This window comes from Mastomys coucha, unplaced genomic scaffold (assembly GCF_008632895.1).
Source record: "Mastomys coucha isolate ucsf_1 unplaced genomic scaffold, UCSF_Mcou_1 pScaffold20, whole genome shotgun sequence".
Classification (NCBI taxonomy): Eukaryota; Metazoa; Chordata; class Mammalia; order Rodentia; family Muridae; genus Mastomys; species Mastomys coucha.
Genome location: NW_022196903.1, coordinates 104,634,191 through 104,659,445, shown reverse-complemented (window position 1 = coordinate 104,659,445; position 25,255 = coordinate 104,634,191). Strand labels below are relative to the sequence as shown.

At 37.6% G+C, this 25,255-nt stretch overlaps 1 protein-coding gene across 1 annotated transcript in view; it reads right to left on the bottom strand.

Moving 5' to 3' along the window:
* Positions 1 to 25,255, bottom strand: part of Grm7 (glutamate metabotropic receptor 7) — a 906,484-nt gene that overhangs the window by 59,895 nt on the left and 821,334 nt on the right. The window contains exons 15-16 of the mRNA XM_031382827.1: positions 11,602 to 11,848; positions 6,740 to 6,831 (exon numbers count right to left, since the gene is read on the bottom strand). Coding sequence (XP_031238687.1) covers positions 6,761 to 6,831; positions 11,602 to 11,848 — 318 coding nt within the window. The 3' untranslated portion in view covers positions 6,740 to 6,760. The remainder of the gene's footprint in view (positions 1 to 6,739; positions 6,832 to 11,601; positions 11,849 to 25,255) is intronic.

Here is a 25,255-nt window from a genome sequence, read left to right as displayed (position 1 = left end):
ATATATATATATATATATCAGGCAGCGTGAGTCTATGTACCCTGCAGCAGCTGTTTACTGGTAGCTTTTCCTCTGTTGACTTCACCAAGGCAGGAGACTCTTAATGATCCATCAGAAGACGACAATGACCTATCTATTTTGAAAAAAGAGACAAGGTTGGCTGACTTCACTGGCAATCTACATGTCATTCCTCCAACTTTGATGGTTTATAGTATACAAAATACAAAGCTAGGGGACAGGGAGATGGCTCACTTGATAAAGTGCTTGCTGTGTTAACATGAAGACCTAAATTAATTCCCTGAAAGCCATGTGAAACCAGTTGCTTCTAACCCTAGAGTTGGAGAAATGGAAACTATTGAATCTCTAGGAGTCAAAATGTGACTAGCTGAAATGCTGAGCTCCAGGTTCTCTATGATACTTTGTTTCAGAGATTAAGGTAAAAACCAAGTGAGAAGAATACTCATTGGCTACCTTTGTCCTCCCTGTGCATGCACACATGTGTATGTAAGGGAGTGTGAGCATGCATGCACAAATGCACACACAGAGGCACATATACACATAATTAAACAAAATATATAATCAAACATAAACAAACTTAGAAATGAGAGAAAGGGGCAAAAACCAAGCAAAAGAAAAGAGAGAAGAAAAAGAAGGGATTGAAGGAAGACAGAAGGAAGAATAAAAAGGAATGGTAGAAAGGAAAGAAGGGGGAGGGACAGGACAGAGCTTAGAGGTAAGTGTGTCAGTAAAGTGCCTTCACATATGACCTGCCTTTGTGGAGGACTTCTCTGCTATAAAGGACCCCAAGCTATCACCATTGTGTCCCTTTAATGAAGCTTGTTTCTATGGGAACCTGGGAATTACATAAAATGGAGCTAATCCATGGTCATAGAGATGTACAAGGCAAGCCACATGTGACATTCCAGCTATCCACAAAGGTTACATTCCAAGTTTAGCTTTACTTACTCTTGCCTAGAGAAAATGACAATACAGTCAAGGTGCTGTCCAACACTTACTGATGTGAAGTAGCTATTCACACTAAAATCATCTAAGGGTTTGGGTCAGCTAAGCAAGAACACCCGTGGGTGGGAGGTTGCTCTAGCACCTCCTTGTAAAAGTTGAGACCTTGGAGATACTCTGAGAAAGGACAGATAGAAAAAAGGGATTCAAATCCAATCTTCCACTTGAAAAGACAAAATAAATTATGTGAATATTCATGTAGATCATAAAGGAAATGATGATTACCTTTGATTTCAAGAGGAAGTTAATTTAAAATGTGTCAGAGAGAGAGAGAGAGAGAGAGAGAGAGAGAGAGAGAGAGAGAGAGAATCTGCAAAGTTGAGATAGATCTTTAGTAGTTAGAAACTAGAAAAGAATCATCTGTTGAATATTGACATGAGTCTTCCTCATAGCACTTGGATGGGAGAGAATTTTCAGGAATGAACTGACCTTGGTTAAGAACACACATTTTTCTTTTTAAATTAAAATGACATTTGGTTCTAAAAGACAAAATTTGTCTTCAATGACTGGATGTGAGAAAACCCACTCAGGTGATTTGAAAGCTACCAGTTTTCCACCTAAGAAAACTCTAAATGTGCTACATTTTAAACTTGATGTATGTATGTGATCCTGAGTTAGTCTAATCGTACAATATGCATGTGACAGCCAGCAGTGACTAGAAATGGGTATTGGGCCCACTGGGCCAGAAGTTATATGTGGTTGTAAGTTACCTGTGGGCTCTAGGAAGTGAACCCATCTCCTCTGCCAGAGAAGTGTTTGTTGTTAACCACTGAGCCATCTCTTCACCTCAAAAGCATTTCCAATGGCAATTGTCAAGTTCATATGTGATTGGAATGATGAATGGTGTAGAAACTTTTAGTCACAGAGGAGAGAGATAGGCACAAACTTTGCTGATTTTGTAATGTTGGCTTAGGGCATCAAAAGAAAGATTAACTTCATAAATACAGCTCCAGTACTGATATCAATTTCAGAATTTTCACATGAAATCAGAACAAAAATTTGAAACCTGACCACAACATAAAAGTTGCCTCTTCATTCTATATGACCTGGAGGGCTTTATTTATTTATGTCGTTTGTCTTGAAGGATACAATCCCACCTGCTGAGTTATACACTGAATATTTTCTTATTCATTCTTATTCCTGTCTACCCTTAGCTGTATACTTATCGGGTTCTAGGTAAGGCTGAAACCCTAGAATTCACCAGTTTTCTATAGAAAAGCACGGAGATAAAGGAAGCTTCAGCCTCCACATAGTAAGGCTGCAGCCTGGATGTCATGCTCTAAAGCCATGTGTCCATAACTCGGATGCAGCAGCCATGAAGAATTATTTCTAGTCTCTAAACAGGCCCATTATTTTTATGCTCCAGATTATTTGTACACGGTCCTCCCTGTTTTACGAGTGTGTGCCACCTTGCATACAAGACAGCACATGATGCTCTCGACCCTTAGGTAGACAACTGATGTTGCTGTACTAAAAGCCCCAACATCTGGAATTAAAATTGCTTACCTTAGAATTCTCCATCATGTGTGAACTCCCTGAAGGCCTTGTCCATTTCTGTCTCCCATTCATGTCACCTCAGTGCTGGCTCAGGCTAAAGCTTCTTAGACATTCATTTGATTGTCCCCCCTTAACGGGAGTCCCCTGGGTTTATAAATCTTGATGAGACAGAGCAGGGAAGTAGTTAGATATACCATGTGATGTGTGATGCAGTTTCCATAAAGTAAGGGCATGTTGTGTATAACTCTACTGTGCTAGTGAAAGTACCACCGTGTGTGCTTTCATCTCATTGTTTAAGTGGGAAGTGAGCTGCAGAGCTGAGGTGGGAGGTATTAACTGGTTTCTGAGCATGTACTGAGAGATCAGACCTGATGAGATTTATAGCTGCTTTTATTTCTGAGGTGATTCTGTGTCAACAGTGGGGTAGCCTTATATTCTTTGCTGTGTTGTACTTAGTGAGTGTTCTAAAGTGGATTTAAAATTGAAGTGGTTTCCTGCTTAAACAGGAATACCACACTGAATATTAAAGAGAAAGAATCTCAACAGGATGTAAAGCTCTGCATGGCAAAGTTCTTAAAAGCTTCAAGTACTAAATAGCTCCAATATAGTAATGATAAGAATCAAATGATTATTGAGGTGTATCTATTTGGTACATGTGTATGTATATATTTACAGGTGTGCATGTATATATGTGAATGTGCATGTTTGTGCACCTACATGTGGTAGCCAGAGGTTTATATCCATTGTCTTTCTTGATCATTTTTTTCTGTTTCTTTACTGAGGCAGGGTCTTTGGCTGTACCCAACGCTTATTAGCCAGCTTGCTTTGAGGATTCCATATTTCCCTCCCAACAGCTAAGACTGTAGGTGGGCTGTCACATCATTAGGAATTTGCTCAAGTACTAGTGATCCAAAGTTTATGGACAGCAAGCACTTTACGTACTGAGCCATCTTCCCAACCTATATTCACTTAAAAAATACAATTCCATAAATTGAGATCTTAATACTATTAAAATCTGAATACATGCTCTGGAGAACCAAACTATGCAAATATATAACTTGTGGTTATTATATACCCATCTTTGTAATACAGGGTTGAGTCTAAGGCTGTGTAAATCACACCAGCATCTTAGTGTGAAATTATGATATAAAAATAATATATTGCTTGGCTTGGGTATAGTATAGGGTCAGTCATTTTTTCCTTTCTTCCCTCTTTAATTAGATTTTAACATAACTGTTGTTACACTGATAGCACTTTGTACAGTTATAACATTTATAAACACATAAATGAAAAGAGAAAGCATAAATGAAATGATGTCAGGTTGGGCATCTGCCAGAGAGACTTTTAAAAGAGAATCCTTATATGTTTTACATTTTCTAGCCATGTTATTTTTTTTCTGTCTGACTTTGAATTTATTTCCTTCCATTTCTTACAAGCAAAGGCCAGATTTGCTGCACATGGTGTGTCTTTGTTGGGAGAAAGTGGCTGAAGTGAGGTTTTAAAGGCAAATTAGCACAAGATTCACGCTTACACCTGCAGTTTCTCTTTACCATTTCATCTCCCTGAATGGATTCAAACAGGAGTCCTGAACCATTTCCCTAGTTGACCTCCACACATTTTCATTATTAAGGTAAACAGTTGGTACCTACTCTTTTAAAACACACAATTTGGACCATTGTCAATTCCCAAATACTTTTAAAGGAAAGATATAGATAGATAGGTAGATAGATAGATAGATAGATAGATAGATAGATAGATAGATAGATAGAGATAGAGATGCATTCTTCCTTTGAGAACCTGTCTTTAAACTGATCAGGAAAGAAAATCAAGTACAAATATTTTTAGTGTCTGTAGTACCATCAAAGAAAAACATTGGGGAAAAACACAATAATGAGTGAACAAATGTGCCCTGATTGTGGCATGGAAAAAAGAAAGACCAGTCCATGTCCCTCATCCTGTGATATGACTTCTCTGTGAACTCTCTCAGAATCTAATAAGAATCTGTGAAGAAAAATAAGCCAAGAACAAAGGTTGGTTTTGTTGTTAAGCATTACTTTCTAGCAGTATTTATTTTTAAATTTATATTAAATGTGTGTGTGTGTGTTTGTGTGTGTGTGTGTGTTTGTGTGTGTGTGTGTGTTTGTGTGTGTGTGTGTGTGTGTGTGTGTGTAGGTCACAGGACAACCTCAGGGACTCTGTTCTCCTATCAAGAAGATCTCAGGTTGTAATGGAGGTCATCAGGCTTGGCAGCAAGCTCCCTTCCCTGCTTAACCAAAATGCACAACCCTAGAAATACTTTTTAACTGAAAGGTAAACGTCACATAGTTTCCTATTACTTCCTTTAAACCAAAAGACACCAGCTGATAATGGAGCTAAGAAGAATTTTCAATAGATGGATATTTAATCTATCTTTTTTCCTGGGGATAATTCTTTCTCATTTATTTTCAGGAAGTCTCCTGTAAAAGAACTGTTAAATGAGGAGCTGCGCTGCAGTGTTTTGACAAGCACTTGTACTGCAGAGACTTGAAATCTCACTGGGGTACAGTTACATATTCACTGTAGGGAAGAATGCCCTATTTAAAATCTAGGACAGATCATGTTGATACGGGAAAAGGAAATAACTATGGAAACAATACATCAGGAATTAACGACTGAGATGTTACATCCATCTAAAGTCAACAAGAAATGTAATTACTCTCTGAAAGTAATTGTATCCTGTCTTTGAGTGCTAAGTAGAATTTTTAAGGCCAAGATACTATTTGCATGCAGAATATCCTTTCAAAGAAACTTATTGTAGGAGTCAGGCAGTGATCTTACAGAAGTCCCATGATAGAGACATACAAAGAGAAAGGCTAGTAGCTAAACATTGCTAAACAAAATGTTACTTTCCATGATGGGGCCTCACTTTCTTAGCGCTCTAAAGATAAGCCTCCCAGCTGCTGTGTTCAGAGACAATCAGAAGGAAATCTTTTATTCAAATCTACTACCTATTTTAAAATTTTTATTTTATACTTAACTGTATGTGTGTGTTTGTGTTTGTGTGTGTGTGTGTGTGTGTGTGCGCGCGCGCGCGCGCGCGCGCGCGTGCAAGTTCTGATATTCATGGAGGCCGGAAGAGGGCATCAGACTCCTGGAGTGAAGAGGGCAGTAGTTGTAAGCCTTCCAATCTGAGTGCTTGGAAATGAACTCAAGTCTTGTGTAAGAGCACTGCACATTCTTTAACTGTGGAGGCATCTCCACCACCTTTTCACATTCCTCTCCATGGACTCCACTCTTTATTTTCCAACCATGTGGAAGGCCCTGAATCCATCTAGCAAAACTGCTTGAAAGCAAGAGTTGTTTTTCACTGTGAGCCCATTTGCTTAGCTGATATTCAGAAATGATAAAGTTAACAGCACCACGAAGAATAGTCTTTTCAAGCATGTATCGACTAATGGAGTAACAAGGTAGTCGTATATGAGCATGAATGGTCAGTCAATTGATGATTTTGAGAAAGTTCATTCATAAGACTGTTTGAGACAGTCATATATACCATTGTTTTCAGCCCCATGATATTAATTGGTAAACCATTTGGCTAATTTTGGGATTTTCCTTAGACCTCTGTCATCTTTCTCTCCTTCTCTAGTTTCAGAAACCACTAAAGTTGGTTTGATTTCTCAAAGAACTATGACTGGCAGATCACTAATCCCAGGCATAAAACTTTCCTGTAGTTATTTGTTGAAAAAAAAGAAAGAATGAATGAAAGGAGAAGAAAAGAAACAAAAGAAAGAAGACAATTAGTCTCACAATGTTGGAACCAGTCACTCCCATTTTTTGAACATTTCTAGAAATGAGTATATTTATTTTGATGTACAAAGTAATGGTAACTGAAGTAGAGAGTTGTACATGTCCCTTGTTTCCCTGTCAGTATTCCACACTGTCAGAATATAAAAACGTAGATTTTAACATAATTTTTAACATCAATTAGTTTAAAATAGACTCAGATTCAGCACCAGTCCTCTAAAGCACCTGGCCAGTTGCCACACCCATAACCATGTTCTCCAGCAAAGATAGCAGGTAGGTACTGCAGCTGTCACTGAGCTCATCAAAAGGTCATTTTTCAAAACTTATTTTTTATACAGATAGAATTTCATATTGTCATGCATAGTGTTCAGGAAAACATTTCTATTCTTAGTTGCAGACAATAACACACAAACAAATGAAAAGGAGATTGTTTTCTTACCTTTTGGAAAGCAGTCAAAAGCTATACTGTTGGTGGGATAGTGTACCAAGTTACGGACTTTTGTACACTCTTTCTTACTGGTGGTATACAGTCTACAGGAAAAGTAAATATATAGGAATATATAAAATAAATGTGCAGACAATATTCCTCTTTATTATTATCAGCTTTTGTTGTTGTTGAAGAAGAGGCTGCAATAGAGACCCACAGACATCGTGTCCACTATTTCAGTGGATACAATAGGCTGGTATAGTCCAGTTTACCACAATTCAGGTACCTCTGAACATGGGAGTCCTGGTGCCACTAGAGAACTGAAGGTAGCTGGGTTATATTTGTGGAGATTGTAGAGCTGAGGGAACCAGCCAACTGATAACTCATCTATCTCACTCTCTCCTTTCTGTTGCTATCCCTTTTACCTTAGCCTAGTTCATTCTTACTGACCAGCTGTTCCTGGTTAGTCCAGAAGGATGAGTACAAAGAGTGCCATGTTGAGGGTGTTAGATATCCAAACAGATGAAGAAGCAAAACAAAACAAGAAACATTAACAAATCAGCATAGCACAGAAATGTGTTCTAGACTCTCTAGGCATTATTTCTTGTGGATAATTTGTTGCCATCATCCATTTTCCAGCAGCCTATAGTTTCTTTTGTTAATCAAATACTTCCTTCTATTGACATTTTTATTTTATGTAATTTCTTTTTCTTTTTTTGAGACCAGCACATGATCTTTCTTGTATTCCTTATAGTCAATGCCAAATAGTAATAAAAACTTAAAGAAAGAAAAGCAATATCAAAATACAATTAGGTTGAAATTATCCTATTTTATTTTTATATCTGAGCTACACATTGTTGTTATTCTAACATGGTCTTCCTCAGAGTCTATATTCATGGGCAAAAACCCATCTGTTATATATTATATATCTAGCTTCTCTCTTTCAAGGTCATTTATCAGCAATAAACTCTCATTTATGTAAATAGTGGGATAAAGTCTTAGCTATTCACCTGTCTACCATGACTAGCTTCTACTGAACTTACAGCATATACTCTGCATCCATGCAAGTGTTTTCACTATTTCTCAGCTGAGGGGACATCAACTTAGAAAATGGATGTTATCTTAGAACCAGGGTACAACCTCTCATCATTATGCAATGTAATCTTTGCTCAAGAGAAGCATGAGGTAAGAGGGTAATTCACATAGAACCTGATGAGTGTGATTATTCCAGATGAGGAATACACAAGATCATCTTCACATATGGCAATTAAGTCATATAGCCCACCTATTAATATCATCCATTTATCCTGAAAAGGACCATAATAATAGTCATAGGCCACAGCCCTAACATGACCTTCTATTCATTTGACATCTTCCAGTTTTCCATGTATATACGCAGGTTCATATTTGGAAGTACAGGAAGAGAGGCCAAAGTCAGGAGGAAGGTGAGAGGACCAGAATTTGAAGAAATTCTGAGGAGCAGCACTTTGGACATAGCTAGAGTATACAAATGATGTTGGCTTTTATGAATCCCTGTGACAGAAATTACCTATGTATAAGTAAAAATATTGGAGCCTCATCCTAATGTACCCTGAACATGTTTTCAGTCTGAACATAGACACTGGCAAAAACTGACCTGAGATTGAATATGGAATATATGCACAGTGTACAGATAACATTAAATTTTTGACAAGGTTGACCCTTTTCCTTGGTAAACAAAAGGATGTTTTTCTTTCAAGCAATCAGAATTTTAACTGAAGGAACAACTAGAGAGGAAAATTTCAATCCTTAAACAGTAATGAAGTAAAGAGGGCAGTTTTAATGTCTGCACATTGTAAGCCAAGAAGCAAGCTCATTTTCATGTAGACATGTACAGTGTGGAGTTGGATGAGTGGAAGTGGTCATGCACCAGATGGCAAGTTGCAGTGATGGAGCAGAGCCGTTCAAGATGAAAACACCATGGACTGAGAAGGATCCACGCTAAGTGTTCCAAGCAGAGATGAATTGGAGAGCATTTCTGGACTATTAATTACTTTGAAGTACATTCTATGAACTGGCCTGTCTTCTCAGATATCTTCCACCACCTTAAAAAAGAATTTCCCCTTTGGAGAGATGCAGATTTTCAGTGTCTCCATCGCCAAAATTTATATTCTGGAGATGATTTGAGCCACTCTTGGTTTTCAACATAACATCATGTTATGACATTTCATAGCTTCAGATCATCCTTGTATATTTCCATTAACTTAAATTTTCACTACTAATCTTAATGCAATGTATATATCCATGCATAATGCATACATATGCATATTTGTGACTTTCAGGCCACAGGTTTAAATGCAATTGACATCTATGATACCACATTTTCTACATTAGAAGTTTGTTTGGGGAACATTTCAAATGATGTATATTTTTATCTCAAATTATTTCATTCCTTTAATCTGTGTTTGTTCCAGATAAGTACCAATGCTAATATGACAGAAGCCAGTCTCCACCATGACTCAGACTGGGCATACCAAGATTAAGCATTTGCCTTTAATATGCCCAAATTTCCAGACCTGTGATGTCCAGTGACATACTTATTGCCATGGCTAGTTGTTTACTTAAAAGAAAGTCAAATAGAAACTAGATCTCTTCCATTTGGACAGCTGTACTTTTGTGGGCTTGAGAGACACCAGTGTTTATGCTGACTATAGTAGACAACAGAGATTCAGAACACAGAGCTGCCTGCTGACAGTGCTGTCAGATGGCTGGGGAGGAGTGGGTTCTCTCAATGCTCTGCAAAAGCTGTGTCATCAGAAACCCCAATGTTTGGAGGTACATGAGTCTCCTTCTGTGGTTCCCCCAATCTCTAGTTAGCCTTTGTGGTGTTATAAGGCAGTGGATACACAACATTAGAAACGCTAGAAGAATTTCAAACATCTTTTAACTGGTTGAGAGACAAGGACTGTATTTGATTGTAATATTCTCTTCATTTTTCTTTTCTCTTTTCCTTTTTTTCTTCTGTAGTATATGTTATATTTCTTTGTAGATGCTAGAATATCCATACCGTCAACAAATTTTTTAAAAAGTCAGATATCCAATGAATTCTCAGTGGATTTATTACAATGATTACATTTGATACTAGAATATTTGAATTTTGGAGTTAGTATGACAAGGTTTCTACCTGAGCAGCCTTCTCTAAATATAGGGTTATTACTTTCTGCTTACAATATAATGAGCAACCATATATTTCATAGTATAGCATGTTTCAACAAAGACAGCTCGCCTCAAAACATCACCACCACCATTACCACCACCACCATCATCATCATCACCACCATCATCACAACCACCATCATCACATATTATTTATTATTATTATTATTATTATTATTATCATCATCATCATCATCATCATCATCATTATCTATACTACCATGTAACAGAGCCAAAATGTGGTTTACTAGGGATTTGTCTTGTAGACATATTTCAGGATATACAGTAGCAAAGAGGAACAAGCATGGCCTTAGGAATTAGATCTGGTTTAACTCAACCTTAAATGCTAAGTAGGTACATGACTTTGGCTATGTCACAGAAGTTCCCTGTGGTAGGCCTTTATCAGTAAATTGATAATAAGAGCATCTTCTCTGTTGAGTCACAGGGCCTTCCATACCAGCTTTTGTGTGATACATATTTTAAAAGTAGGTGATGCAGTGTTAGTACTAATGTTACTGTTTGCATTTTAGAAATTACTCAAGGACTCAACAAGGATTGATATGAACATTAAAAGTTAGCTATAGTAAAAAGTTATTAATTGTAAAGGTATTGTAGGATTAGTGTCTGAATTTATGGTTCGTATTTTTTCATTTAAAAATACAAATAGAGAAACTTCTAACTATCTGCTCTACTTACTGTTTTGGGCCAAAATCTTGTTAAAATTGTATATGTGTGTGTGTGTGTGTGTGTGTGTGTGTGTGTGTGTGCAGATATATGATTTTAAAATGTTATTGGAATAAAAATGGATAAAGTTTCCAGAAAGTGGAAATTTGACAAAACTCTGTTTAAGCAGCTACTGAAATTGAGCTATGCAGGGAAAACTACAGTATGTATACAGTTAGTAAAAATAATAATGGAGAATTTTATGCAGCTAACATCTGAGTCAATGTAGTGTTATATATGACATGTTCTATGTGCATTTGATTTTACATCTTTTGCAGGTAACACTGGAATTTACTTGCCTGTTAGGAATTGAGTCTAACAATTCTGAATCATAGCTGAGAGTTTTTGTCCTTCAAAAAAATGGCTTTCTTTCTCAGTGGCATAGGTGATACTTTCCCCAAGTGTGTGCTGTTTTAGTATGACAGTCTTCGGGCCTATGTACTTAATAAAAGTTCAACAGTTATATTCAATACCTTATGCTTCTATTTCTAAAAGACTTGCTTTGGAATTAATTTTCTCCACATTCATATCTCAGTGAAAGGAAGGAATGCATCTAAAGTTCTCCAAAAATTTTAATGTTATTTCCAGTGCTCTATTTCACTAGGTATGGCTTTCTCTAAGAGGAAGCTGTTTTGCTTGCAGGAAGCAGTCTTCCTAAGAGAAAACCATTTCCCTAGTGGGATGGGTCTGATAAAGAAGCCATGATAGACATGTTTATTTCCACTGGATATTCTTGGAGCAAAGGACAAAGAGACAGGGGAATGAATGAGGAGGCAGAATGCTGTAAAGCTTTCTACCAAGAAAATAGTAGCAAATTCATCAAAGTCAAAAGAGGAAAAGTTACCATTCATCAGGGCAAACCATCCACAAGGCAAGCTTACTTACTCCAAAGAGCAGCAACACACATCCTACTTTCTCCTGATGCAGGATGGAAAAATAAAAGGAGGGTTACTTACTGTTTGGGTCTACGTTTTCACAGAGTTCTGTCTTTGCTTCACCGTTTGGCCTGTCACTAGGTTTGTGTGACAGCCTTGAAGACATGGTGGCTGCTGTGACTACGGCCTTGAAGCTTCGCTTCCGTTTCTGGACATTGAGTTCAGGGTGGAAAATGATGATGTACACTTTCGGCATGTATAGCATCCCCAGCGCCACTGATGCACTTAGGTTCATGGAGATTGTAAGCGTGGTGGTTTGTATGTAGAGCTAGGAGACACAACATACAAGGCACTATTACAAATACAATGACTGCAGACAGTGTCTGAATACTTAAAGCTGTGTCACAGAAAATATAGCTAGGAGAAAAGTGGCCATCCCGGTGACTTTCTGCTAAAAAGAGAAACAACTTGGCTGCACATATATTTCAGAGCTTAAGTTTATGTTAGCTAACATTGGGTAAGTCCTTATGCATAGAGAGATCTTACAGAATAATGTTCAGGATAGACTTTTAATCAGGTTTAAATGACAATTATACATAGAAAAACATGAATTAGAAACTATACAAGAATCTTGTAATCTTGAGTAAAAGTTGCCTATTATTTTAAATCTCAAAAAGTTTAGTGTATGATTTGCTATGCAGAGATTCTGAGACCTTTATTTTAAAATTATTTCTGTTCATTAATCATGCTTTTGTATCACTTTTGTAACACGCACTTTTTTGTGAAACCTACACAGTAGTGATTCAGTTTCCCTAAAAAGTAAGACATTTTTGGTTTTTATATGTTTATAAAACATAAAAGACAACACACCAGTATCTAGCTATGGCATTTCTATCCTGCTCTTATTGAAAAAATAATTGGATTCTAACACCTTATTGTCAACTCATGCTACTTATACTTTGGATGGTACCCATACCCTGTTACCATAGTTTGGTGCTTTCTGGGGCAGTCAACTAGATTAAGCAGTCATGCACTGTCTACTATTTGGAGTCATTGTCCTAGTGAAAGGGTGAGTGTCAAAGGGTATATGAAGTCATGTAGTCTGGAATAGTAGAGCCACAACCATCTTTCTGTGGTCCAGCGCTTCTCTGACTATGATGTGCCTTCCTATAACCTAGAGCTCTTTGGAAATCAGGTATGTTTGGACTCCTACAGACTCCTTCATGGGTTCTGAAGGCTAGGCTAGACTGGGAAGCTAGTGAGCTTTGTCTTTTGCATCAGTGCAACCCTTAGGTCCTTGGCGATGAATTAGATTATGATGGTCCACAACCCCTATTTTCATGTTAGACTCCATTAGGAGTTTACATTATTCTACATGTGCTGTACTTAACTGTTTTTCCAGATGAATTTCATTCTATTTCCCAACTTTTCTGTGAGTTTCAATTTCTGAACTATCCACCCTTCTAGAATGTCTTTCGGATCTCACATAAATCTTTTTAATTCAACTATGGAATCTTTGTACAAGTTCTTTGCATTTAAGTTAGTTTGCTTTTGCCTAGGTTGTTTCTCCTTTGCCTCTTCAGGTGTTCTTCCCAGAATGTTCTGACCCATTGCATTTTTACTTATACCTTCTCCAAAGACAGTTTCCTGCATAGAATCAGTCTCTGCTTAAAATTATACTATTTTTCCTTTGATTTTAGACTGTCTCCATGTCTATTATAGGTTCCATGAAGTTAGACCCTTCCTGGGGGCAGCATTCACTACCTAATAGAAAAGTATAAGATACTGCATAAATATACAATGGGTAGACTCAATAGCTTGACACCTCTTTTCTCTATTATATGCCATAGTTGCACAGCCATTACATATATATGTATGTGTATACATATATGTGTGTGTATGTACATATACATATACATATACATATATATATATACCATCCATCAGATGTAACCAACATGTAGGCATTCTGATCAAAAAAGCCATGAGACCTTTGCACCTTGCTCAAGGTTCTGGGTTCCATCTTTAGACCTGAAAAATTGTTACATTAAAGAGTAAGGACATATATCAATGAGAATATTCAGGCTGTATCTAGTCCATATATGCAGATCTAAAGAGATTAAACCCATAAAATTTCAATAAACAAACCAAGTTGTGGATACCCTAGCATAAAGAATTTGGTAGCATTTCATTTTGATGTCATATAGAGCATCCTTTAGCATTATACTTTATAACACTTTTAATGTCATATTGGTCTTTAGTTCATATGATGCTTACCATATAATGCACTACTGTTTTTACCCTTGGATAGTCTATACTAGTTTTTTATAACAATCTAATTAATTTAGCCAAGGAAATGAGTTAGAAACTGATTAGTCCCTTTCATTATAGAGTATGTGTCCATGTACTCATAGCTGAAGCCCCTTCCCAGGAATGGTCCTCTCTTCAGCTTAATCCAACCTTAGCTATCTGATCTTCTGCCTAGTAAAGAAAAGATTGTCCTTCACAATGTCCAAAGTGGCTTAACCCTTTGGGAAGAACATAGACAGCCTTAGAATATACACCTTAATATATGTAGCATCAATCTATATAAATTTTGAAAACCCAGCATTGGCACCTATTATTATATGGGTCTCTCCATATTTCAGTTTTTCAACTTTAAAATAAAAATAATAGCAGCTCCTGCCTCATAAGGTAGGGATCAAACTAGTAAATGAAGATAGAACTCACAGGACCCTAGGAATCAATGAGCCAGTAGAGTCTCTGCTTTTAGTCCTTACCTTCTGCCACGTTAGCCTTGTTGTGGAAGGGATATTGGAAAAATGTGGGTTTTTTGTAGACTCTTTCAGATATTTTATACTTAAAGACACATGTGTCATTTAGGATTGTGTATCTATAAGAACCCATAGTATTCCTGCCTAAACAGACAGAAACATAACTAAGAGCACATGTGTCTACAATGAACAGGTTTAGAGATAGCTCAATGTCAGGCAAAGTTCAGCTGGATATACTCCATATTTCTTCTTTCCTAGTGCTAATAGTTACAGAAAGATGTGGAGGCATATCATGAGATGTCTTCACACTCCAGAAATTAGCATAGCACTATTAGTTGACTTCTTGTCTTTGATGTGTTAAGAATTTCAAAAACTTTCAGTGTTCAGTCTGTGTTTAATCGAAGTTCAGTATCTCCCACTGATCACATGGAAATGTCATTTTAATCAAAACTTTGTATTTCTCCAGGAAGAGAAAAAAATTGTCATAGAATTGAGATGCTATTTTCTATACACAAAATATTTCCTATGCTCATGAACTGTTGAGGCCCCCTGGGGGGGATGTGACCTAACATTTATTCACCATTTATTCAATAGGACACCAAGGACAGTTCAAATAAAAGATTCCACCCAGGTCTACCTTTGTAAGTCAGGCAATTTCTTGGAGTACCTATAGGAACATTGTTGAAAAGCATGAGCGTTGGCTCAAGGGTTCTGTCCAGCTTCCTGTAATTCTTGCAGCTCTACCTAAGGGAGCATCTCTTTCCCCAACAATTGTTTGCTCCTTATGTCACCTTGGGAATGGCCTTGTATGGATCTCCTAACTCTCTGACTCTCCTGGGCGTCTTCAGAACCTGTAGCTTCTTGAGCGCCACAGCTTCCTTCCCACCTCCAGCAGGGAATGCTGCAATTTGGAGGAAACTGGTGTACAACATGATAAAGTTGCCAGCTGCTTTGTCAAAGTTTTAGAGTCAGTTTATTTGAAGACAAGCTTGGGAAGTTTTGAAGCAAGCTGTGAATAGCTGCAAGGCTAACAGACTTGCAGCTCTGGGAATTATGACAGTCTTACTATGCTTCAAAAACGTAAAGATAGTAGAGGAAGTACAGGGCATAGATGAGGAAGAAAGATCAGAGCCATTGAGAAAACACGAATTTCAGATTTGGTGATTCATCAAAATGGTATCCATTGATCACTGCTATTGTCTTCAGTGGCAATTGTAAAATAAACAGCAATATATTTGTACATGTGAGTCTTCATTAATAGTACCTTATTAGAAAAAGAGTTCGAAGCAATTTACTGGTGTCAAGCTACTGACACAGGAGGCACATGATAACTGTATGCCAGAAATTAGATAGATAGATAGATAGATAGATAGATAGATAGATAGATAGATAGATTTATTGTATATGAGGCATCTTTTGCAATACCATGTCAAGATACAATTTTACTGAGGTACTGCTGTGTGCCTCCTCTGGCTCAGTTGCTGGGTTTCAAGCATGACAGACACATGCTCTGCCATCCAGAGCTGGATTATAATAGCAGAAGCAAAGAAATCAGATTTTCTTTATGATGCGGTGACTGTAGTTAATAGCAGTGTATTCTGTGCTTACAAATTGTTGACAGAAAATCCTCAGTTATTTTTTTTCACCACAAAAAAGATATGTGTGAGGTAATATAATTTAATTAGCTTGATTTAGCCATTCCAAAATGCAGACCTGTCAAAACATGCTGTAGATAACAAACATGTGTAATTTTGTTTGTCAATTAAACATAGAGTATATAAAAATAAATATTCAATGACAAGATAATGTAGAGCTTCATTATAACCCTTCTCCCACTTTGTGTTTGTATCTGCTTAACCCTTCCTCTTGAAATGGCCTTTGCCTTCCTGCCCTGCCCTTGAGGCCTTGCTCACATCTGATCTGATGTTTAGTGATGGTCTACATACAGCTTTCCCCATCTTCATAATCAAGGGAGTTGCCTTTGCTCATATACTGTTCAGGTTGTACTCTCTTATTTACTTAGAATACTACAGTCAGTGTGCCCCAGTGCTTGCTTTGAACATGCAAATTTAAGGCAGTTGCATATGTGAATGCCCAGGCATGTGACTTCGTGTGCATGACTAGCACAAGCCAAATGAAATGCCAGTATGGATGAGGGAGATGGTTGTGAAATTTCATTCTGATTGTCAATTGATGACTGCTGGGAGAAATAGTCAGTTTTCTTCAGGCATGCAGCCACTGAGAGCCTGCCCATGCTCCAGATGATGATGATGATGACTCAAAACTGCATCAATACTAAATAGGCTCCATGAGCTTAAAAAAATAACTCACGAAATCGGGAAGAAATATTGTTGTATGGTTAAAAGGGAGGAATTGGAGGCGAGAAAATGGGCATGACCCATTATGCAAATTTGAGCAAAACATTTTATATAAATGTAATATTTTAATACAACAAAAGAAAATTCCAGGTACTATAATGGTCAAAACATTAAAAGAAGGAAAGAAAAGAAAAATGCAAGTTTATCATAGTGATGGGGACATTAGCAACACCTTGAGCATTACATCATTTTGCACATAAGAGTTTATGCCACAGGAAACACTTGGGGGGCATGTGAGGCCAACCTAGCTTAACCAAGCTGAAGGCCAATACATAAAAGTTGCACACATGTAACTGCTTCAGACATCTTCAGAAATTGTCTTTCACAGCTTCAATATCCATTACCAGTGTACCTCCTTGCATTCGTTTCCAGGAGGAAACTTTAGGTTATTTTTTTTATGCGATTAAAGCATCAAATTGATTGTACTGTTTATACAATTATCAGGCATTTTCCTGAACTAAATTCAGTACTTATGTATTTATAAATCATTTTAATCTCCCCTCTGTGTGTGTGTGGCAGGAGAGAGATGGAGAGAGAGATGGAAAAAGAGAGACAGGGAAGAGAAAAAGTGGGAGAGAGGGGAGAGAGAGGAGAGAGAGAGACACAGACAGAGATGGGGAGAGAGAGAGGAGAGAAAAAGTGGGAGAGAGGAAAGAAAAAGAGAGACCTATGATGTCAGTGGTTACTATATCCATCATACTATCTTTCCATTTATCCTATGGTTTGCAAGGCACATTATTGCCACCAACGGTGATTCTTTAAAAACAAATACCATTTTTAGGTAGCACTGACTAGATAAGACACAATATACCTATCACTGTGTATGAAGTCATTAGATTCTGGTTAATGCAAACCTTCTGCCTTTGAACCAGAGATTTGATGTGTCAAACTTCTTTAGCATCCATCATGTTGTCTTTCCTAGCCCATATTTTCCATGATGAGTATATATTAATTCTCTAATTACTGGTGTGAAGATTGCAATTGCTGTGCTGTAAGACTGTTGTTAGGCTCAAATGATATGGCCATGGAAAAGATACAGAAGAGTGCCAAGCAGGTAATGAGCACTCAATAATAATGGCAGTGTCATAGTCTGATTTATTGGTTTATACAGCAAACAGCTTGCTTTCTTTCCAGTTCTTTTTTCCTTACATTCTTAATACATCTTGACATGATTGTGTTTTATGTAGAATCCAATGAATAACAGCTTGTTTTGAGAGGATTGTATTAAATTGGTTTCTAGTTTGTTTGGGAGTCTGCTCAAATCCCTATTTCATCTGTCATTGACTATTTTTCGAAGAAGCAGTCAATTTTGTGTGTTCACAGGTATTGGCTGAGATGAGGGATGAAAGAGCTTTATGGGAGTCTTCAGGTGGCTGGAGAAGCTTCAAATGCTTCTCTCTAGCCAGAGCTTGTATAATAAAAATGAAAATATTCCTTGATTCTGTCCCTATGAAGAGGAAACAGCATTACCTGGCAGATACTTGAAGTATTCATGGGACAAAACTGAAATGAATTCTTGGCAGTCAATATAGGTTTTCTCAAACTTTAACATTTGTACCACTGATAGCCTAGTTAAAGTGACCATCTAGTTAAAAATCAAACAAGGCCACATGGCTGGCAAGAGGACAGAGATTCTAGAATGAAATGCGAGGAAAGACCTTTTTTTAAGTGGGTAAGGGATTCCACCTTTTAGTGTGTTTATTTAAACGAAAGAAGTGTTTTGTTGTTAGAGCTCACTGTAGCTCTTGCTCTAGTAAGTAAGAAAGTGATGACTTCAACCCATGCAGGCTATATAAACCCTCTATCCTGCTATCCTATGGAATTTGTTCTAAACACTTGGGAAGAATAAAAGAAATCATGAGAAAAGGGTTCACATGATGGCTGGCAGGGGGTAGCCTGGAAAATGTGAGTGGCACTTATAAAAGAGATAGCCACATAACCTACCAATTCTCTCCACATTTTTCTGTGCAGATGTTTTTCTTTTAAATACTTGCTAACATTCTACCTTGCTTGATGTGTAGTTAAAGATACTATAGGGATTCTGGGATAGGCACAGGATAATTGAATTAATCCTGGGAAAATCATGGTTTCACATATGTCCTCTTTTTCCCATTTACTGTCTCAGTGCAGACATGGTGCTTAGTGCACACACAATTCCTTTACCTGTTGGGCAGGTGCTCCAGATAAATGCAAGTTAATACTGAAGCATGAGACCCATGGCTTTGCTCATGCTAGAATCACATATGTGTGTGCTTTTCTCTCATGACTAAAAGCATGATGTTATCTCTTCTCCCACAAATCAAAATCATAGCTGTATTTTGTCTAGTTGTCTGCATTTTAGGCAAAGTTTCCTATTGCCCTTGCCAGGCCTTCTTACCCACCAAGACTGACTCAAAGCCAACTCCTCTAGAAAAGCCACTTCTGACTGTGCTGTACATGAACAAAACCTGCCTACATGCACATACATAGAAAGATATGAATACATGTGCACATTCATGCCCATATACCCTTACACACAGTTACCTACAAATATGAACATATACATGTTTGTGCATACAAACATCAAATGTGCATATGCTGATGTATGTGCACAGACATGCACATAATATACTCTTTTGGACATGTATATATGTACATGTGCATAGATAAACACGTACAGGCAGGTTCATGTATGAAAACACATGTACCCATATACCCATGCCCAAATATATACAAGGGTACACATTCATTTTGATACAGAGAGGCACATATATGCCCAAATAAATGTACACATATCTATGCATACACTCACATATACATATATGTCTTCACTAATATATGCACATATACAACTAAATGAACATGTGAATAGGCAAACACATTACTGAAAAGTATACATGCAAACACATACTCATACATATATACACATGATTTAATCCATGTACATATGAATACACATGAAGTACTAATTTCATGTACATATAAATATATACATAGGCACATACTAACATTTTCAAAAGCACAAACATAACAACACATACACACAAATATATGGATACATATAAAGTCACATTTACAAATATCCAAACATGCATGCACACAGAAATACATATACTTACGTATGCACACAGACAAATTTAAAAAGAAATATACATATGTACCCACACATGCTTGCATACATAAACATACTTTAATACAAAGAAACATATGAGTACACATGCATATAAGAAAACATACACACACACACATAGGCACACACATGTATACTCACATGCATGCAAGCTGGTAAGCACTCATGTGACACACTTGTGGATAAACATAGACAAGCAGAGAAACAAACACTTAGGCATATACCCAGATATGTACTCATGTACACAGAATTTCTCTCCCTTATTTGAGTCCTAACTCTCAGTTTTGATCTTAAAACATGTTCAACTTCTAATGTGAAACGGGAGTGTCATTCTTTTATATATCCAATACTGTCACTGTGTGCTGTGTTTGCAACCAAAAAGGTTATTTACCCCTCCTGCTGGTTTGAGAGCATAAAAAATGTTAGGTCTCTGCCTGGCAGTGATTTAACATACAAAGGGCAAAGCATTCCCTCACCATCAGCCTGGAGAGACACACTTCTGTCAGATTTCATCAGCTTTCTTTCAATCGCCAGCCACACTCATCCAGATGGAACCTAACAGCCTTTGCTGCAGGAGGCTACATCCATCCCATTCCACGTTATGATGCAAAAAGTCTGGGCAATATTTTGAGGGTGATACAAAGATGTTCTGTGTTACCATGCAAGCCAATCAGTGGGTTTTTAAAACAGAAAACCTGAGCTTGTTGTATTCTCTTTCTAAAGACATCGGGAGTTGATCCATTTCAATAAGTGCAAAGCTGCCCAAGCTAGATGAGCTTCAAAGTCCTCATTAGAGTTCTAAGGAACATAAAACAAAACTAGAATCAAATGAAACTACAGATGCCAAGAAAAGGGTTAAAGACCAAGTGCCCCTAGCATTCCTCATACATATTCCATGTGCTTTAAGATTGGAATTGTAGAGTACTTACCATAATTAAACTCAGCAATATTTTTGCAAGAGGCCAGAGTGAAGTTCTTACCAAACCAGAGTGTGGTCTTATCTTTGCTCTCAAAGCCTTTAGCAATGGCTTCCAGTTGAATTTGGGAAGTTTTGGTCATTGGTATACCCAGCTTTCTTTTGATACCTCATTAGGCCTGCCCTTTATTTTTTGTTGATAATTCTGCATTTATTTGGGTCATCTCTCTCCTCTCTTGACCTTCAACTTCTATACTGCATATATTCTATGCCCTGTGAATATTGATAGTGTCTAGGGAGGTTGCATTTCCTGTAGATGGAGATAAGGCCCTGTATCATAGCCTCAATTTCATTAATGTGCCATGTGTCATCTCTAGATGGCAGGTAAAGGGCTTCAATGATATCAACAACTTTCACCAAACCATACGATGTTGCTCTTCTGAGGAGTCAGTGCACTCTGATGTTCAACATCCCCATCGAAGTCCACAGCTATGGAGTGGTTTAGGCCCTCAAAAAAAAACTGCCTTGCAAATTTCAAATAAAGAGCCATACAGTTGGTTTCTGCAAACAGATCTATGGGAATGTGGGCACACTAAGGTATTACAGAGGCTGCTTACCCAAGCCCCTCAAAGGTACAGTGAAAGGACATGGGCCTGACAGTCACAGAGTACAATTGACTGCTTCATTGCCTTGATCTTGCCTTCCTGAGACTCATTTTTCTTTTCCTTTGTGTCTACAATTTAGATAATGCAACTAGGGAACTTCAACTGAGAAAATCCTTATGTAAGAATTGTAAGAAAGGCTGGGGGAAGTTTTGAATGTTTTCTTGATTAATGCACGATGTGGGAGCACTCAGCTCATTATGGATGGTGGCACCCATGGCAAGGTTGTCCTGAGGTATTTAAGAATGTAAACTGAGCAAACCAAAAGGAGTAAGCCAGGAAGTGGTGTTCTTCTATGTCCCCTGATTTAATACTTGTCTCTAGATTTCTGCCTTGAGTTCCTACCCCAACTTTCCTTCACAATGGATTTCAAACTGTAAGACGAAGTAAACCCTAATCTCTCTATGTTGCATTTGGTTGTGTTATTTTATCACAGCAATAGAAGCCCAAACTAAGACATATATGTATATATATATATATATATATACACTCAGGAGTGTTATGTGCACATGTGAATGCTACATGTGCAAAGGAGAGAAGAGATTGTCTAGTGTTCTTCTGTATTACTCTTGGCCTTTTTCTTTTGAAGCAGGTATTCTCCACAAACCTGGAGTTTGTATTTTTTCTACTAGTCAGGGGCCAAACAGGCTTATCTTCATTTCACTTGGAGCTGGGGTTATAGATATGAACAGGATGCCCTAGTCATCAAATGAATACTCTGGTATAATCCATTCCTAAGGATTGTACAGCAAAATCTCTTACCCAATGATCATCTTTGCAAGTCTCTCCTAGATTCCTTGAAAGACTTTGGAGTCAGGGCCTTTCCCAAGTCTTGTTCATCTTAGAAATCCTGGGGCTGGCAGTCATGATGCCTCTTTAAATATGGTTGCTCAAATTCTGTCACATTTCAGATGAAGACAAAAAATTCTTACCAGGTCCAGAGACCTTTTTTGGATTCCTTTTCTGCATTTCCTTCCTTTTTCAAGTCCCTTGAATGAGCTGTGTCCTGTCTGTCTTCGGTCCTTTGTTATGATGCCCCTTCCCACTTTGCTTGCTCTTCCCATGGCCTTTTACAGGCCACCAGGGTTTCCCACTCATGTCTTTTGGCAGTCATTTCTGACACTCAGTTCTAAATCCTGCCCATCTTTATTTCAGTCACCATTCTTGTGATTATTCCTTATGAATATCCTTATTAAGCATTTCCTTATTAGTTTTTGTAAATACAAACCATCTCTTCCAACTCATTGGATCACAGTAAGGGCTCAGTGAATAGCAGCTAAAAAAAAAAAATGAGTGGATGCATTCTAGAAAACCTATTCAGTTTAGAGCCACAAAAATAGGATTATAGCAACATGGAAAGAGAGAAAGAGACATATATATATATATATATAGAGAGAGAGAGAGAGGGAGACAGAGGAGACAGAGAGAGACTAGGATATAATGCATAATTTTCAATGATTGTATGTTTATTGAGCTTGTCATTGTCTGCTCCTCCCTGACTGTGTCAACTACTTGGGTGGGGATACAAATTGATACTGAGAGAGAACTGCATCTTGAGCAGTACTCACCTGGAGAGAAATTCCATTTTCAGTCTTTAGTTCCTTCAGCAAACTTATCTAAGAGAACAGAGATGTTTGAAAATACTCTGCAAAAGGCAAAACAGCATGGAGTTCCTATCAAGTTCACATCCCTTAAATAAATGTATTTCCTAAGCTGGTGAATCTGGTGGAAGGATAAAGTTGCTCTGAGAATAGTCCCTTTTACTTCTAATCCATCTTTTGTATATTCATGAAGCAATGAAACACAATTAGCAGTAGTGACTCCTTCTAGCATCCAGAAGCCACAAAACAACATTTAGCCTACTTTGGCAGGATGTATGCCTTGTTTTCAGTAACATCTTATTGTCTTCTCTCAATGGGAAAATCAGAGCTGTTGCCAAGACAACTCATGGAAGCATTCAAACTTTGATTGTGATCAAATGATTCTCAGCATCATTGTTGGGTACCACACACACACACACACACACACACACACACAGAGAGAGAGAGAGAGAGAGAGAGAGAGAGAGAGAGAGAGAGAGAGAGAGAGATTGAGATACTAAATAGAGAACATACACATATCTTTGGCAGTTTTAATCACCTTTAAAATGTTTTGGAACTAACAAAGAATGTTTTAGAATGTCAACTCCTTTTGAAGCTATAAAAAAGGGAGGAAAAAGAAAAGAAACCTGTTAACAAAAATGTGAGTCCTCTATTACTTTCTACAGGAAAACATTTTGGCTCTTTTTACACATTACTTACAACTTAAAGAAGAAAGCTCTGAACCCATGGTGCCTTGTTTCATCTGAGTCTTGAAATTAAAACAAGTCAAACTTAAATGTAATTCAAAGAAAGATGGATGAAGGTATCTATCTGAATGCATAATTTTATAGGTAAATTTTCTCCATGGCTTTGGCTTATAGAAGCATCAAACATGTGTGTTATGGAGAAGAGAGAATTGGAAACTCTCCTGTACAATGTATCAAGTGGTATCTGTATGATGCCAGATGAATGCATTAGAGCCTGGAGAAAATCCTGAGAAAGATACTTTCACATCCACGTAAACAGGACCTGCATTTTCCCTGTCCCCACCAGGCTGCTGAGACAAGCAAACTGGCATCTTTAACAGTCTTGGGATGAAGGGCTTCCTTTGAAACTTGCTCATGCATTAATTTTCTTTTGGTTATGACCAACTGCTTCTATTTATGTGAAAAACCAGAGCCCTCCATTCTCATTCTTGCAGTGTCTTTATATTTTATGAATTTTGTGTACTCACTATGGACTTGGCTAACATTACCTGCAAAATATTCCTTAAAATTACTTTCCTTCTCCATGCTGACCCTCTGAGAGCTAAATATATTTATTCATGTAATACCATTAAAGCACAAAGGACAGTGGTTTCCATTTTCGAATTTTCAAATTTTATGCCTCCATTTTCCATCTGCTGATCCCCTGTCATGTTGTGCTTAGGACTCTCTGTAGAATACATCTGACTTTGCTGAATCTGGCTTTGCTTCCCTTTAGACAGTTTCACAGAGCTACCAAAGTGGTCTTTATGAGAGCTATAAATGAGACCAAGGGGGTTCCTCTAAAGTATGCTTCAAAGTCTGTCGATAGCCCTGCACCATCTGACATGGCTACATCTCCTACACCTAGTTAGTCTCACTCACATGTGCCTAGATTTGAGTTCTTGCTCTTCCAGGCACAGTTGAAAGAAAGGGCTTACTGTATGGTGATATTCTCTTTGCCCAGAATTTTCTTTTTTTGAGAATATTATATATTTATATTTATATGGCATTATATTTACATAATTTCTCTCTCTCTCATCTGGCCAGCTAGTCCTATATCCACTCCATAACTCCCTGACAAATTAATCGTTTCTTATTATTTACTTATTAGTTTAGATATATACCAAATATTTGTAAATTTATATACATATATACCAAACATAATATAGATATACATTCATAAATATAACTGATCAATTCCTTTAGTGTTGCCTATATGCATGTGTTTAGGGCTGATTCTTTGGGATTGGATACTCTACCAGTGGGCTCATCCCAGTAGAAGTCCCTCAGTAGCCATTAGTTGCTGCTAATTCTTCATCTAGAGGAGAACCCTTCTGAAATTTCCCAAATCCACTTATGTTGTTTTTCTTTCTTTTTTCTTTCTTTCTTTTTTTTTAAAGAGAGAGAGTAGCAGAGGCAGAGAAAGGCAGAGAGGAGAAAGTAGAGAAGTAGAGGACAGCCATGACCACGTGGAAAGGGGGGAAGGGAATGGGGAGAGAGGGGGATTCAGAGGGCAAGAGGCAAGAGAGAGGCAAGAGCACAAGGGGAGAGAAAAGGCCAAGCAGCCTTT